This window comes from Eleutherodactylus coqui, chromosome 7 (genome assembly GCF_035609145.1).
Source record: "Eleutherodactylus coqui strain aEleCoq1 chromosome 7, aEleCoq1.hap1, whole genome shotgun sequence".
NCBI lineage: Eukaryota > Metazoa > Chordata > Amphibia > Anura > Eleutherodactylidae > Eleutherodactylus > Eleutherodactylus coqui.
Window position 1 is genome coordinate 127,820,726 of NC_089843.1, and position 17,736 is coordinate 127,838,461.

At 39.8% G+C, this 17,736-nt stretch overlaps 1 protein-coding gene across 2 annotated transcripts in view; it reads left to right on the forward strand.

Moving 5' to 3' along the window:
- The window catches only part of NR3C2 (nuclear receptor subfamily 3 group C member 2), a 296,242-nt gene that overhangs the window by 259,721 nt on the left and 18,785 nt on the right, over window positions 1–17,736 (forward strand). For both annotated transcript variants that reach the window (XM_066573661.1, XM_066573662.1), the window contains exons 7-8: window positions 4,334–4,464; window positions 11,837–11,994. In XM_066573661.1, coding sequence (XP_066429758.1) covers window positions 4,334–4,464; window positions 11,837–11,994 — 289 coding nt within the window. The remainder of the gene's footprint in view (window positions 1–4,333; window positions 4,465–11,836; window positions 11,995–17,736) is intronic.

Consider the following 17,736-nt stretch of genomic DNA (forward strand, 5'->3'; position numbering starts at 1 on the left):
CTATTTTGTGGTTTAAGAATAGAAATTTCACAAAGAAAACCATTCAATTTTAAGTTATGGACAGGATGGTTCACGCATTCACCGCTCACCTCCTGGCATAGCTGCGTCATTCTTGTTGAAAGAAATTAGCCATGGCCCTTTATAGGGCAGCTCCTTCACTATGTGAATCCAGTGGGGTTTTTTTTACATACATGGCCAATGTAATTTTAGAGCTGGAAATTTGATTTTTAACCCTTTCCAATCCACGGTCTGACATCTAAAGACATTCTGATTGAAGGCTGTACAGCTCCGATGTCAGAAGACATCCGGCAGGGTATTCTTACTGTATATTACTGGCCACTCTGTTGTTGGGGGCCGGCATGTCCCACACCGCAGTACTGACTCCAGCCAGCAGATGGTGCCATTGTATAATGGCAGAAAGAGAAAGCCCCTTAGGAAACCCTGAATCCAAAATTGGATTGCAAAGGGTTAACCTACATTGAATTAACCATTGCTTTCCATTCAACTGTTGTCCCCAGGTTTCTACATTGTGGAATAAATATAGTTCTACAATACACGCTAATAACATTTTGTACATAAGAACATTCTCCTTATATTCACATACGGATACTTTTCCAACGTAAGATTGGTCTTCTTTTTTTAACAGTTGCATTGAGATTTTCAGAAAGGGTCTGTTGACATTTTGTATAGGACTCTGTTGTGCGCATTTGTGTGTTACGTGAAGGAGTCACTATGCAGGGAGGGGGAGGCGGTGAACTGTGCATGATGAATCCTGTTGTCTGTATATATAAGCGTTACTATTATAATTATAATTCTGAATGTGATGATAATGTGGTTTGTGTCTGTTGAGAAGTGATCTCTACAAATTACAAAAGTATCAGTCTACTGTGAGGCTCAATGTTCAGTATAAAAATTTCAGGAGTTGAGGAAATTTTAAAAATTTGGTAATAAATTTTCAAAAAAACCCACGAAAAGTCTTTAAAAAAATCTTGATGAGAAATATGTTTTTTGTCAATAAATAATTATAAGAATGCTTTCATAAAATATTGATCCATATGACGGATGTGTTTCAAAAGACATTACATCACCCTCACTCTCCACCTCACCATACCATGCACATCTCCAGCCCTTTACCTTCTGTATCACCCCATTATTTGTAGTATGTAAGCTCGTTGGAGCAGGACCCTCACCCCTACTGTTTCCATGAATTGATTACTTCATGTAACCATGGTATGGTTTTAGTTCCCCTGTATTGTAAGCGCTGCGGAATATGTTAGCGTTATATAAAGATTATTATTATTACATCTGTAGGTCAACAATTTTTCAACCATATTTGCCTCCGTATTTTTATTATTTTCTATTGAGCAAATACTGATCTGTATTTGCCCAACAGAAAGGAATACAGATACAAATACGCAAAATATAGATATGCTCCGTTTTTGAAAATGAGCCAAAAAAAATACAGCTATGTGACTCGCCCTATAGGTTAACATTAGCTCCGTATTACAGTCCCCGCAACACAGACCTAATACGGAGCAAAAATACGCTCATCTGAAAACCGCCTAATACTGTGCCCAACTGCTAGAAAGTCATACAACTGTAGAGATAAAGATTGAAGACTTAAGCAGCTCCGGTGATTTTTCTAGAAAAGCTTTCCATCATTCTGCGATTTTTGTGTTATTATAGACATACCAATTACCTATCTGACTGCGCTTTATCAGTCGGATCAGTTGTTTTATTGACACATCTATGGCCATGATGAAGACTGATATGACAGCCTTCAGTGGAGGTAAAGGGATGATACAAATGTCACCTGACAGCGCCAGTACTTACAATATCCATTGTCAAGAGCTAGATAGCGCTATGTCATAGAGTATATATACATTATATTCAGAAGACTTTAGACGTTTTATCCCCAACAATACCTCGTTTCGGGTTGTTCTATGCAGATTTTTTTTAAAGTGGCACTTTTTTCAGTTCTTATGCAGTCTTTGAGCAAAAGTCAGAAGTGATCCAGCAGGAAGAAGTATAAGTCCTACCTTTATATGTCCGATATCTTCTAAATCCAGTTCTGGCTTTGGATCAAAATACTGCATAAAAACAGTCAAAAAAGTACAGATTGTTTAAAAAAAATAAAAAACTTGTGTGTGCAGCACTCTCCTATATCTGTATTGCTATACCAAAGTTTTTGAGAATCCCTCTGTGAATCTCATGATCCAAACGTTCTATCTCCAGTGAATGCAGTGTATGATGAAATACAAGGTAAACACCTTGGAAGATGCATCCGCAGGGCAATACAAAGTAGTGCAGCTATTTTCTGCATAGAAAAGTCATTTTCTGACATGATATCTGTGGCTTTATTTAAATCAAGTCGTTGTGTGGTTTGTGGTGATATCTATTACTGTCAAGCAGCTGAAGTGTTCTGCCCTCTGCTGCTTCAGAAACCAAACAAGTTCATTCATTGATCCCTTTAGAGGTCAATATGGATTTTATGACTAAAGTTTTTCTCAGCAAGAATTTGAGATTAGTACAGAAATACCGAGCCGTGTTCTGGAATGCACTAATAATACATTGGGCTGGTATGATGCCGTGTCCGTGGATCTTCAACACTATTTTTTAAGTAGCTTAAATAAGTATATTAGAAAAACATTATTTTCTTCCAAATTAAAAAAAAACAAAAAGCACTACATTTCTCAACAGTTTTTGTTTTTGGTATTGCAGCTCAGCCCTATTGAAGTAAATGGGGTTAGGCTCTAATGCTGCACACCCATAGAAAGGTGAGGCGCTGCATTGTTTTTGAAGGAAGCAGTCCTGTTTTTTTTAATCGTTGCAACTCCTCTTTCACACGCGGCATTTTTGTGTGTTTTGGGTCGTTTTACTTTAAGCACAAACTCCAATGAAAACCATATGTAAAACTAAATGCATGGAAATTGTGTCACTGATAACACTCGAAGTGATTGTTCTCAATAAGAGAAACCAAGTAATCTTGTAGATATGATACCTTTTAATGGCTAACAAAAATGCATGATGTTACAGCGAGCTTTTGGACCTTTTCACGGGCCTCCTCAGGCATAATGGCCCAGCCTGAAGAAGGACCGTGAAGAGGTCCGAAAGCTTGCTCTAATATCATGCATTTTTGTTAACCTATAAAAGGTATCATATCTACAAGGTTACTTTGTTTCTCTTACTGGAAACAATCATATTTGCTCTACTGGCCAACTGGTACCAAACTGCATTTTTTTTGTAATAACACTTGAAACATACCACGGTTTATGCATGCATTTTATAATGCGGAAAAACAATTGTGTGTGTAAAGGAGTCCACAGAGAATCCTGTCAGCATGGTTTCACGCAGATTTTTTATTTTTTGGAAAAACAATAATGAGGTTTTTCATGTAGGTTTTTTTTAACCAAAGCCAGAAGTGGCGTTTTTGGGGTTGGGGGCTTGCAAAGTTTTTCTTGTGGAGTTTTTTAAATAGAAATTTTTGTGATATTTTTCCCTACAAAGAACCCTATGGGAAAACACTGAAAGCAATACCTTAAGTAAGCTGCATTTTGTTATTTCTTGCATTTTTTTTCCTGTAGACCAGTCAAAGGAAAAATGTCAGAAAAAAAAAACAGTAAACCTACAACCTGCTGTGATGGCAAAAAAATGCCACCGACCCAAAGAAATGCACAACAAAAGAATAACTGCCACACTGGGTTGTAGTGTGTTTCATAATTCCTTATTGACCTACAGCTAACACCTATTCACACTGTCTAGTGGCAGTTTTTTGGGTTTTTTTTAGACAAAATACTGTATATGGTTTTATTTCTATTGTTTTTAAGCACATTGTTTTGGGTAAATTATTTCTATTTAATGGGATATTCCAGGCTCTTGCCCTCTTGTAGTATTGATGGACTGTCCTCAGGATAGGTAATCAATAGTTGATTGATGGGTGTCTGCTGCTTGGAGCCCCCCAGCGATCAGAGGATCTCCGCTACCGTACTCACTGCAGCGGCTGGATGTTGACAGCCCTGTTTGTATTGAGGTTGGAGACAGAAGTGCAATAGAAGGCATAGCTCCATACCCTCTATTGCACTTCTGGCTCTGGCCCCTATGTGGACAGAGCTGTCAACATCCGGCCTGCTACAGTGAGTAAAGAGGCTGAGATCAGCTGATTGTCGGTGGCGTTTCGAGTCATGGATCCTGCCGATCAACTATTGATGACTTATTCTGACGATGGGTCATCAATACTACAAGGGGTTGAATGCCCAGAATCCCCTTTAATGTGAATAACAGTAGAGATCTATTTACAAGTATGCCTGATTATGTAATTGTGTTTCTCTTGCAGAGAACGGATGCGCCAGTCTGCCATGTATGAGCTGTGCCAAAGTATGCAGCAGATAAGTCTGGAATTTAATCGTTTGCAGCTAACCTTTGAGGAGTACACAATCATGAAAGTTTTGCTGCTACTTAGCACAGGTGATCTATTCAACTACGTTTACTTATTGTTACCTACTTTGTGTTTCCTGTCATTACTGTCAAGAATAATAGGCAGTAAACATGTACAGGTCTCATTCCACTGGATTTCTTATCAATGTAAAGTGCCATCACTTACTGGACTCTAAACCCCATTCAACAAAAGGATTCTGCACAGATTTAGAGCATGTTGCAGACTTTAAATTACATAAGCTGTTATTTAATATGTATGATCATTGGTTAGAAAGTTAGAAATGGCATCTAGTAATTGTAAATTTGAACCACTTTTTGCTCATTATATGAATTGGTTTGGAGTTTTCAGTAGAGGGAACAATTAACCAAACTTTTAGCGTAAGCTAGACCTGGAGCAAAAGGTCTGATAATGGACATTTCTGGCAGTATTCAGTTGTGCTCTGTGTCTTGGTAATAAATGATTCCAACTAATGGAAATCTGTTTCAGTTCTGAGAGTTTGCAGATGTGCTTAAAAGTTTTTTTTCTTGGTTGATTGTTTCTCTGGTTTATTTGAGTGGGGGGGGGGGGGGGGGGGAGGGGAGGGGGTTCAATATAGTCCATGCTTTTGTTCCATAGAGACATAAGCCATTGCCAGAGGTGCCTGCCTACAGCTGATTCTGATCACAACATTGAAATAAGCGGGATTGGTCATCCTGAAGAAACCAGCATATTTCTGGGAACAGCTATAATGTGTATGGCAAGTGTACCGCACTTAGGGCCAGCCGGAAACAGTGAACCTTCTCTTCGGTGTAGGGTCTGCTAGCAGTGTTCAGTAAAGATTAGCATAGTATACTTTACCATTTTGTAAATCTTAAAGGAGAAAAATAATCTTATGTTGCATCAAAAAAGCAAGCTAATGAGCATTTTCTCTGCGAGACATGTGGGTGGGATGATAAGGGCAAAGTTAAATGGAACTTGTTCAAGCTATTTTTGCGGCGATAAGCTTATAAAAGGTCTTTTATCTTTTCAATAGACTTGTAATCTGACTGCTTCTTAAAACCCCACTTCTGTAATAACACACTTACAGAAAATATGGGTGGCTGAGTCAGCCCATCGAAGCAGTACAGCTTATCTGCATGTCGATTTGTATCAAGCTGTGGCACAGTAGTCCAGACCAGCTTGTGGCGCTATGGTGGGCTTAACGCCTTGAACATACCTTCTCATATTGTAGGTTCTAAAAAGATCATGGAAACTGCATCAGGCTTACCCGAGTACCCTACAGGGTGGCAGTAATAAAGCATTTGAGTATGTTTACATGAGGAAACATTCTGCCAGATATCTGCACAGACATTCCATATCGTAAGTTTGCATCATTTTGTATGCAGGGTTTTTCTCCCTTCCATTTAACTGGATACAATCTACCTAGGTACATAGCGTAGTTAGTACAGTTGGAAAATCATGTCCGTCAAGCTCAATCAAGAGATAAAGTGGATGAAGAAAAAGGAGCATGGGTCAATTCTAGAACGTTATTTCCACCTATTGATCAGTAACAGGATACATAACTTTACATTTATCTACGTTGAATCTTATTTGCCAAACAGATGCCCAAACACTCAGTACGTCCAAATTAGTTTGTAATTTATGAACATCCTCCATAGACTGCATTGTACTACACAGCTTGATGTCATCCGCAAACATAGGAACAGTGCTATTAATTCCATCTTCTATATCATTAATATGGCACATTAAATAACAGTGGACCCATCATCGAACCCTGTAGTTAGAGATGAGCAAACGTACTCGTTAAGGGCGATTTCGCAATCGAACATCGCTATTTTTGAGTACCTGGCTACTCGGGTGAAAAGATTCGGGGGGCGGCGTGGTGGAGTGGGGGGTAGCAGTGGGGAACAGGGGGGAGCTCTCTCTCTCTCTCTCTCCCCCCCCCCCCCACTCCCTTCTGCAACCCCCCGCTCACCCCCCGGTGCCACCCGAATCTTTTCACCCGAGTAGTCAGGTACTCGAAAATAGCGACGTTCAATTGCAAAATCGCCCTTAACGAGTACGTTCGCACATCTCTACTTGTAGTACATCACTTATAACTAGAAACCATTCAGAGTAGAAATGACTTACCACAACACAACTGTGGGTGAACCTAACCCCTTCATTGAGTCCTGTCCACTTTTTTTTTGTTAGGGAAAGTGGTGAGGAAAGAGGAAAAAAGTAAAAAGTCAGAACTTCTTGCTCAAGCAGAACTTTCGCAAGAACTTGTGCCTTTAAAATCCGAAAAATCTTATTAAATTCTCCCTATATCCGCAGTGGCTCATCTGTCCATGCTTCTACTCACCACCTTCATAAAAACAAATCACGTTAGTTGTACAACTTCTGCCCACAGTAAAACCATCCTACCACTTCTCGTAGTATTTTCTGTCACATACCCCTCGATATCGTCCTTTATGAGCCCCTTAAACAATTTTTGCCACAATTTTTCCCTTTTCAAAAATTCTGCAACTACGGTACTCGCATGGGAAATGAACAGTGAACATCAAGTCACAATACAAAGCGATCTGCAATATAGTTACTGTTCATCAGCAGAGAAAACGTTTAAAGCGTTAGATAACTACTTCAGCTGATACAAAGGATTTAAATGTACTAAAAAGCGATAGTTGATATTGCAGATGTTCAAAATAGTCTAAGGAGCCAGATTATAATTTCCTATCACTACAATAAACACCCCTGTGGCGTGGATACATATGTGCCTTGAGGTACCTTTACATGGGGCAATTATCACATGAATAATTGCTGTAAACAGCGATTTGGGGCAATAGTCATTTAGACACACTCACTGATGGGGCACTGAGTGAGAAATCACTCACTTGACGTAGTCGCTTGGTTTTTAAGCTCGCCTAAAAATCTATGAATGACTGCCTGTTCACAGTGAATGGAGGGCGGCGACCAGAAGAGCACCCTGAGATGCTTCGCCGTCGTTCAACGAACAACTATTGCTCCTTTGTGAGAGCACAGGAGTGATGGTTGCTGGGATGACTGGGAAGCATTTATGTGCCCGACAGTCGCCCCATATGAATGTACCTTTAAAAATCCACCCCAAAGAAATCTCCATCAAGATGTGTAGAAATGGTGCGCAAATGCTATGGATTCTGTCCTTTCCAATGGAAATCTGCAACAATTCTGCACCATTTTCAGGGAAGATCCGCATTTTAGATGATTTGTTTGTGGCAGATTTTTACGCCACCTTGGAATCAACTCTTAGGCCTCATGTCCACGGGGAAAATCGGGCCCGCTACGGATTCTACATGTAGAATCTGCAGCAGGTCCCTCCTGCCCCGCGGACATGGGCGCTGAAAAGAAGAATAAATGAGAATAAACTCACCTCCCATCCGCTCCGTTTCTTCTCTGCGTCGCGGCCGGATCTTCTTTCTTCGGCCGGCGGATGAATTCGTCACGCCGGCGGCACGTCGCCGGCACGTCGTCGACGTGCCGCACGCATGCGCCGGGCACATCCGCCGAGCCGAAGCAAGGGAGATGCGGCCGTAAGGAAGAGAAGACCTTCCCGGCCCGCTGCGGGTGAGTAAATGCTTTTAAATTCCTATTTTAGGTCTCCCGCGGATCCGGACGGCTTCCATAGGCTTCAATAGAAGCCCGCGGGAGCCGTCCCCGCGGGAGACCCGCATGAAAATGGAGCATGGTCCAGATTTTTTCATGCTCCATTTTTTTTAAAATGCCTTTTATTGACCATCCGCGGGTATTTATCTACCCGCGGGTGGTCAATGCATCCCTATGGGGTGCGGATCCACGCGCGGGAGAAGAGTTAAAATCCGCTGCGGATTTTAATTCTTATTTTCCCCGTGGACATGAGCCCTTAATGTGGTTTAGAAATGTGTCTTTTACAATAGTTGCACACGTTTTTCACCAACAATTTCTGCCTGACGCGATGCATGTATTTTGTTGGATGGATGGCATCATGCGGCATAAGAGCTGTGAAAGTGTGATCACCAGGAAGTGTGTGGCTGTGCCCCTGCATTCACATCTGGGATCTGAGAAAAGTCAGCTTCAAATAGCTAATAAAATGTAAAAAATTGATCCTAACACATTGATAGATCACTTACGTCAAAGTCCATAAAAGGTTGATCATATACCAAAATGTCTCGCTAGCGTTGATGTTGGATGTCAACATTTATGTGAATGAAGATTTGCAATTGATATAGCAAAATGTTGAGATATATATGGCATGATATTACATTGACTACTGGATTTAAAAGCCATATGAATTATTCCTTCATGTTTATGTGAAATCCAATGGAGGCACATTCCATGAATGAACATGTGTGCCGATTCGGAACTTACACAGTATCGAAGCATTGCTCAGTATTTTTTGGTGACATATTTGATGTAAAGTTTTATCTCTAGTCATAAACTGTGAAACACACAAATGGCAACAGATCGTGTATTTTCTTTCATTTACATACAGTTTCTCTTATATTTCCTAACCCATAGGGAATTGGAAGTTATCCAGATCGATAGTACAACTGTGTTTAATAAACCCAATCCAAGAATCTGGGCACTTCTCCAGAATTTTGTATTTCAACTTAGTTCAGTTTGTTTGTAAAATTCCCTTCTATTTTATTTTTCAGTTTAAATGATGTTGATGCAACATTTGAGAAACCTTACAGTGAAAGTAGAGTTGCGTAAAACACTTATTAAGAGGACTGGGGGATCTGAAAGGCCTGTAATAGAGGTCACATTTTGTCGTTGAATACATTTCCTGTGTAGTTGTCCGTTTTTAGCTGTTCATTTTTTTTTTTACCATCATACCTATTTCTTGCTATAAAGTGAATGTTGGAGCATAATGATCCAGTTCTGCCTGTTCTTTTCAGCTAAGGAAAAACTGAGAAGAAAAACAGGTGATATGTGTATATTGTTATAGCAGTTTGTTCGTTTAGGACATGTTCAGATAGGCGTCAGACCCGCCATTGAAGCATCAGGTGCAGATTTGGTATAAAGTAAAGCCAAATGGAATACTAGAAACTCAACAAAGTAACATAGTATGCAAATCCAAAAAAAGACATATGTCTAGCCAGTTAAGCCTATTACCCTCCCAATGTTAAACCAGAGAAAGGCAAAAATGCCCAAAGATGTAAAAGCCAATTTTCCCCATTTAAGGGGAAAAAAATCCTTCCTGACTCTAATCTGGCAATTGGAATAATCCCTGAATTACCGACCCTTCTGAAGTTATTAATGATTATAATATATAATATTGTACCGCTCAAGAAAGATGTCCAGGCCCCTCTTAAACTCTCTAATTGGATTTGTCATCACCACGTCCTCAGGCAGATAGAGTTCCATAGTCTCACTGCTCTTACAGTAAAGAAACCCCTTCTATGATGGTGTAGAAACCTTCTTTACTCTAGACGTAATGCATGCATTGTTACAGTCACAGTCCTGCTTACAAATAGGTCATGGGAGAGATTTCTGTACTGAACTTTGATCTATTTATACACAGTTATGAGGTCACCCTCAGCCATCTTTTTTTCTAAACTATGTAATCCCAATTTTGATTATATCTCTGGGTATTGTAGTCTGCCCATGCTATTTATTACTTTAGTTGCCCGCCGCTGTACCCACTCAAGCTCCAATATGTCCTTTTTGAGTGCTAATAACTCTACACAATATTCCACGTGTGGTCTGACTAGTAATTGGTTAAGAGGAAGAAAAATGTTCACATCATGTGTCTCATAATCTCTTTTGATGCACCCCATGATCCTAAGCCTGACACTGGTTGCTCCAGTTAAGTTTACAGTTAACTAAAATCCCCAAGTCTTTTTCCATTTCAGTTTTTCCCAGTGGTTTCCTATTTAGTGTGTAATGGTGACATGTATTTCCTCTGCCAATGTACATTACCTACACATTATCAATATTTGACACTTTTCTGCCCAAGCCCCCAACTTATCCAGATCCTTTTGAAAGTGCCTTGTCTCCTCTCTTGTGTTAATTTATTTACATAGTTTTGTATTATCTGCAAGTATTGCTATTTTACTGTGCAATCCTTCTGCCAGGTCATTAATAAATATATTAAAAAGAATAGAGCCCCAAACCAACCCCTGTGGTAACCCACTAGTATTGGTGGCCCAATCAGAGTATGTACCATTTAGAAAGCAGAAGGTGGCTATATCGTTGAGCCAGTTACTTGCCCACTTACAGACATTCTCACCCATACCAAGCATTCTCATTTTATATACCAACCATTTATGTGGCACAGTATCAAATGCTATGGAAATTCCAGATACACAAGATCCAGTGACTCTCCTGGTCCAGTCTAGAACTTATCTCTTCATAGAAGCTGATTTTTACATTATTAATTTTTTTTCCTTGTAGGTTTTTAATACATCTTTGCTGCCTTCTTGTTTTAGTAGTTTAAACACTTTATTTTGCTGTTTATTACCCCCTTCACGTGTATATTGAGCCACAGTGGTTTTCTCCTATTTCTCGCCCTTTAATTCCTGTGGGTATGAACCTCTCATAGTAAGTAATTAGGATGTTTTTAAACCTTTCCAATTTATTGTTTGTACTCTTATTTTCGTAGCTCCCCCATAAAACTCTCTTTTGAAAGACAAGTTGAAATGTATTTTATTATGGTTACTATTTCCCAGGTGCCTCCCCAATCTGCACCCCCATTATTCTGTCAGGTCTGTTGGTTAATATTAAGTCCAAAATAGCCATCCCTCTAGTTGGGTCCTGTACAAGTTGGATAAGGTAATCATCTTTAGTAAATCGACAGAAGTTGTTATCTTTATGAAATCCGTAGGTTTTGGCTTCCCAGTTTTTATCCGGATAGTTTAAAAATCACATAATAATTACCTCATTGTGATTTGCTGCTTCATCTATTTGCCCCAGTAATAGATCAGTGGCTTCTCTTATATTTGGTGGTCTATAAAAAACCCTATGAGGATTTCATTGTTGTTTTTCCCTCCATGTATTAGCACCCATAGACTCCACATGTTCATTTCCGTCCCATATATCTTTCCGTAATGTGGGCTTTAAACAAGATTTTAAATAGAGACAAACTCCTCCCCCTTTCCAGTTTTTACTCTGTAATTTCATTGTCCAGTCACAGCTTTCATCCAACCAGGTCTCCGTTACTCCCGCCATGTTGTAGTTTTCCTCAGGCATTATTATAGTCAAGGCGTCCACTGAGCACTGTTTATGTCATAGGAGCACCAAAACCAGCACTCCTGCTTTTGTTGCTCCGTCGTAGGGGCCGAACAATGGGTATCTTAACACAGATCTGAACGAAATATTTTTGTTATCTTATTATGCCACTTGTACATACATAAATTCTTCTGATTTGAGTTACCACTTGTTCTACAGTTTTGTTCAGTGACTTCTTCCCTTGTTTTTTCAACTTAGTTCCTAAAGATGGACTTAAATGCCAAGCTGCGTTTGAAGAAATGAGACTGAATTACATTAAAGAACTAAGGAAAATATTAATGAAGAGCCCACACAGTGCTGGACAGAGCTGGCAGCGATATTTCCACTTAACTAAACTCCTCGACTCCATGCATGATGTAAGTGTCATTCTCACTCTTGTTCTTTCTCACTGAATATCAAGCATTCTTATAGAAATGTATATTAGATTTCAGCGTCCTATTTCTAGGGCATCTTTTTTGTTACTCCTTCCAATGTAAGATCACTGGAAGATAGTTTTGAAGGGTGCATGTGAAAGGGAGTGTTTGAAAGGTGGTAAAGCTTAGGCTACTTCTATGCTCCTACTTTAGTGAGGCCAGTGCCAGCTAAGCCACCCTCAATTGTCACACAGTCATTTTGTGAGATCAAGTAATTTACCTGTTATGTCTTATACTGAACACTCTCGTAGATATGGAAGTTTTGACTGGTGGGGTCCAGGTTCTAAAACCCCCATCAAAATGTAGAACAAAGAGGTACAGGCCTTCTGTTGTGTTCTCTGACAATTTTGCATGGTACTAGTTGGCTGTCATGGGAAAACTATGCACAGGCTCTATACTTTATATACAGGGTGTAGTCATAAAAAAACTTATCCAGCACTGGTGTCCTATATTGAAATAACAGTAGTATACTTAAATAGGAAGGCATGGATGAGCTTCCTATTTAAGTACACCACTGTTATTTCAATATCCAGAGACCATCAACTATGCCAATTGTGACCATCGTAAACAATAAAGCGTAAAGCCCAACTGCAAAGTGAAGGAGTAGCATGGGAGGAACAGAAATCTGCTTTCTGCATCTCTCGAAGTTCTGTGGGACCACTGCTAAGCCAATGTCCTGGAGGTAGCGAATGAAGCCAAAAGGGGTGGGCCACGTTTCATGGTACCCCCAAGATTTGCAAGAGATTCATCAGTGTCTGTGCCCGCCTCTTCCTTTACCTTTTAATACCCTTTACATCGGCACAGATATCCATATGTAACAAAACCCGGCCTCCATACAGCTTTGCACATGGGAAATGCCAATATGCTGTCCGAAAACTCATATGTCTACGGGATCTCAGTCGCACACGCAAAGAGCTGCCGACAGCTCTGTAGACACTAGATTATGAAGAACAGTAGGAGGAAAAGGAGGAAAGGGAGAGTAAACAACCTTCCCTGGCTTCAGATTGTACTGTTTATTCTCCCCTTCCTCCTTTTCCTCCTACTGTTCTTCATAATTTAGTCCTAGAACCTGAACATACTAGCATGAAAGAGAATATAACATTTAAAGTGAACATATAGGTATACAAATAAAGAATGGGTAAGTATTAAGAGTAAGGTGTCCACCACTACTAAAATAATGTAAAGGAGGAAAAGAGAGAAATAAATATAGGCAGGAAATGCACAGATAAAAATAATACACCGCATTATCACAAGTAGCCTACGGGCCTGTGCGGACATCACATCATTGTTCATGGGTAATATAAAAAGTATGGGCAATTATAAGGGATTCTTGGTGAGATATTCTGTCCAGGGTGCCTTGGAGGAAAATGTTGAGGTTTTGGTAACTTATCTATACGAATATACTTTATCCAACTGATACGCAAGATTAATGGAATTAATAACTTAGTTCAGGGATGGTGCACTTGAAGATTTCCATTTTTTAGCAATTACCAGGCGGGATGCAAGAAGGATATGAGACATAAGGACTCAGTAAAAGGCTGAGAGTTTATCTGCAAATAAAAACCAAGGAGCCAGCACCAGGTCTTGAGCCACAAAGCGACGTGTAAGTGTATACAAAATCAAAAATCATATTCCAAAAGAAGAAATAATAGAACAAGACGACCACATAAGGAAATAGGTACCCCTCAAGCCACAACCGCACTAGCATGTATCAGGGGAAGAATTGTTCATTTTAGGAAGCCTAACAGGAGGTAGGTACCAATGCATAAATATTTTCTGTTAGGACTCCAACTTAGTTTGAGATACTAAAAAAAGTCGTCATAAAGATATAAATGCCTATGGATAACCAAGTTGACCGGGAGAAAAAAGTGACAGCAGACCTGGAGAAAACCAGCTTATGAACATCTAAAGAACGAAAAGCATGTTGCAATCCTACATGACTTATATAAAGTAGTTATATTAAATAACATGCATAATGTAGAAAAATCTAATATAGAATTATTTTTATATAAATCGTCTATTTTTCGTACGCTCAAGGATTCCCAAGTTCTGAATTCAAAATCTTTAAGCATAGAAATTATAAAATAAAGGGAAGGGGCCGAGATTTGAACCAGAAATACTGATGAAGAAACATATTGCTGCCAAAAAGACCTACATCTGTAAGCTCGGCAGGGAGTGAGGTGACAAAGGAGGAGATTTTACCCCTAAGAGAGAGATCAAAGGAGTCCTCAAAGTGGTTGATTCAATCTAAACCAATTTTTTGTATGGAGAAGAAATTCACCAGTGTTCATCCACTTCTGTAGTGCAATAAGAGAACTGTACACACAATAGCCACCTGCTGACCCATATTGTGTAAGATTGGCTCTGGGAAGAATAGTTGTTTGTTCCTTCCCCTATGCTGCGGGGCTGAGAGCACCTGGCACTGCAGCTGTTCCTTGGAGAAGCTCCGTGCTTGGCTGTTCTGTTCAACTGGTAGAATTTTTTAACTTTGCAAAATGTATGAGATTGCTTTTAAAACAAGCAGCACACATGTTGTTTCCCTTGGCCTAATTTTGGATCTAGAAGACCCAATGTGGCCTTCTTTTGTTTTCAGTAACATTTGTGTGCTACGAGTGACCAGTATACCACTGTAAACTATTTTTACAAATTTATGGAAGGAGCACAGTGTTCCCCAGATGTGGATTCCCATGCAATTTTAGTGGCTCAGGCTAAATTAGGGACCTTCTGGAGGGTGAATTAGTGAACCAAATCTTTACTCCCATTGGCTTTAATTGGAGATGGATTCGGCTGTCCCAATGCACAATGATTTTGGTGAAACTGGCCCGACGCCGACACAAACAGATTATGCCACTAATCACTTGTGACTAGAAATGATGGATATCTAGGAGGTGATACTACCAGCCACTACTTTGATCACTGACTCTGAGAGACTGTGCCCTGAGCTCCTTCCCTGGATCACCAGCAGGTAGAAAGTGCGGCTTATGATCCTATGTTTCTAATAATAATATGATAACTTTCACATTTTCCCTTACTGGCTCTAGTCTCAAACTTCAAATTAAAATTAAAAAATATAATATGAAGCATTATAAAATATTAAAACAAAATGAAATCTAAGCTCCAGCACTTGTTTTATTAAGAGAAAAGTATTAATTTCTAGATGTCCTCCTGGTTCCCTTACAGTTATTACAGATGACATCAGCATGCTGATCGGGTAACTTAATGATGTCACCACACCCAACCTTACTGGCGGTACTAGCTGATATTATACATGGGCTGCTGACTGATAGATGGAGGGATACTTTTTCCTTTTTACCATTTATATTCATAATCTTAGATATATATTGTATGGAAGGGTGTTATTTAATGCTTTTTACGCTACTTTCTTATGCCATTACTATTGCAGTGTAACCATTACTGCAGTTTGTCTTGGGATATTTGACTAACGTTGCTTTATCTGCGGTATGCAGCTGCTAAAAGTGATTTCTATAATTGGAAGATTATGTGAATAGTTCTGAATACTTTGATTTTGGCTTCTTGCTTTATTGCAATGCATAGTAAAGACTAGAAAAAGTTCATTTGTGACTACAAAGGGCTGTGCTGTTTTGACTGTGCTACCTGATCGCCTTAATGTTGCCAAGTTAAAATTATGTGCTAAGACTCTTTATTTCCTTGTACACGGCTCTAAAACGGTTTTTACTTCAATGTAGTTTTACTTTTATGAGTCTGAAAAAAAACAAAACGTAATCTATATCTTGGAGCGGGCAGAAGTGATCTGTGTCTGTCTTGTTGAAGCAATATGTGGTCACTTTATTTGATGCTGAGCTCAACTTTTGACTGTACTGAGGCTTGTTATATTGCTGCTGGCATCCAAGAGTACCTCTGACTCCAATGTGTGTTCATTATTTATGTTTCATACACGATCATAGGGTGAGAGGAGTGCACTTCAGGACACGCCGAAATACTACAGCTTGGTGTTGTTTAAAGAACTTACATATGGAATTATTTTTCTGGATTTTTTTTTTTGCTCCTTTTCTTTGAGACTCGCTGTGGGAGGCAGAAGACAGTATTCCTCTGGCAATGATCTATTTTGCTAAAAGCACATCTTCCTTATACAGTGCTAGAGTTATGCACTTAGTCATTTACATTGTATGAAAAGGATTAGGTTGCAAAAGTTTTCTTTCAAGGGTCACTTTTTTAAAGTCATTCATAATGTAGCTATCCCCGTAGTATATATAAATTAGCTAGTGTTACCTTACTTAGTTATTGCTTTTTCTGTCTTAATCTACCGGCCTCTTTTTCCTCAGATGGTCATGTGATCTCAATTCTGACCAACTCGGATTTACTTGGGGTTGTGGATTCATTTTTATAGTCCATTTCTTGCTCTGTATGATGCTATTACATAGATCTACCATATAAACTGCCCAGAGGGGGTCGCAGACACTCCTATCAGTTACTGATAATGATCACACAGCTTCTGTCACACAGCTATAATAGAGGAGATCACCGCTCACCTTCTTGACTGCATACTTATGGTCTGTAGCTTATTTAAGTGAATATAGAAGGTAATGATAATTAAACTGTCCCCATACAGGAAAAAATGGTATAGCCTTAACTAATGCTGGACTGATGCATTTTGGAATTTAATCTCACCGTCAAGATGGTATTTTGTATAAGGGGGCTACATGGTATGGAAGTGACTGGAATATACAGCAGACCTACAGAATGTGACAGGCAATCAAGTGAGGAGAGCAGGCATGGAACAATGTGGTTTTCAGAGAGTGGCTCCTAATTTATAGTGCACATCTAGGCCGGGTTCCCACACGGCGGATTCCCAGCGGAAATCTGCCGTTTTGCCCGCCGCGAAAAACCGCAAGATTTCCGCCAGGAAAGTGCTGCTTCAAAACCCGTGGCACTTGGCTGTGGGTTTTGGAGCGCCTTGGCTGCACTCCCATAGAAAAAACGGGGGGAAAAAAGAATGAACATGCTGCAGTCGGGAAATCCGCGCCACAACGCCAGCTTCTGGCGACGGATTCGCCGTTCCGTGTGGACGAGGTTTCTGAGAAATCTCATCCACATGGCTGGCTAATCTCGGGATTAGCAGCCGCAGGTGGATTTGCCGAGTGGAATTTCCGCGGAAAATCCGCCCTGTGTGAGCCCAGACATAATGGTTTACAAATGTTTGGGGTATCTGGTCTGGTTGTAGTAGAAATGTGGATATCTGTACTCGTACATATCTCTTATAGAACCTGTTGGCCGTTTACCATTATCTTTAGACCCCCTGTATTGCGATCCCCCAATAGCTACTACTTTATCTGCCCCCAGGATACTATGTATGTATGCTGTCTGATGATTACTTGCTTTGGATGAGTAATTAAAGAGAAGCAGTCAGCTTTCCTGACATGTTTATTTTAGTAAATACTTGCATTCTTGATGTAATAACCATTCTAGAGCATTTTTTCTGTTTTTTGCTATTCCTTTGTTATTCCTCTGACCCATTTTATGACTGCATTGACATTGAGTGTCACCAGTTGGAGGCGCAACCCTATACAGTCTGACATTGTCTAATTAGTGGCGACAGCGCCAGTGTGTCCTTGAAGGTGACTGGTAACATCCAGGTAATTTATTTATACATTTCCAGGAGGAATAATAAGGGAATGGTACATCAGGGACTTCTAAGTAAAGATT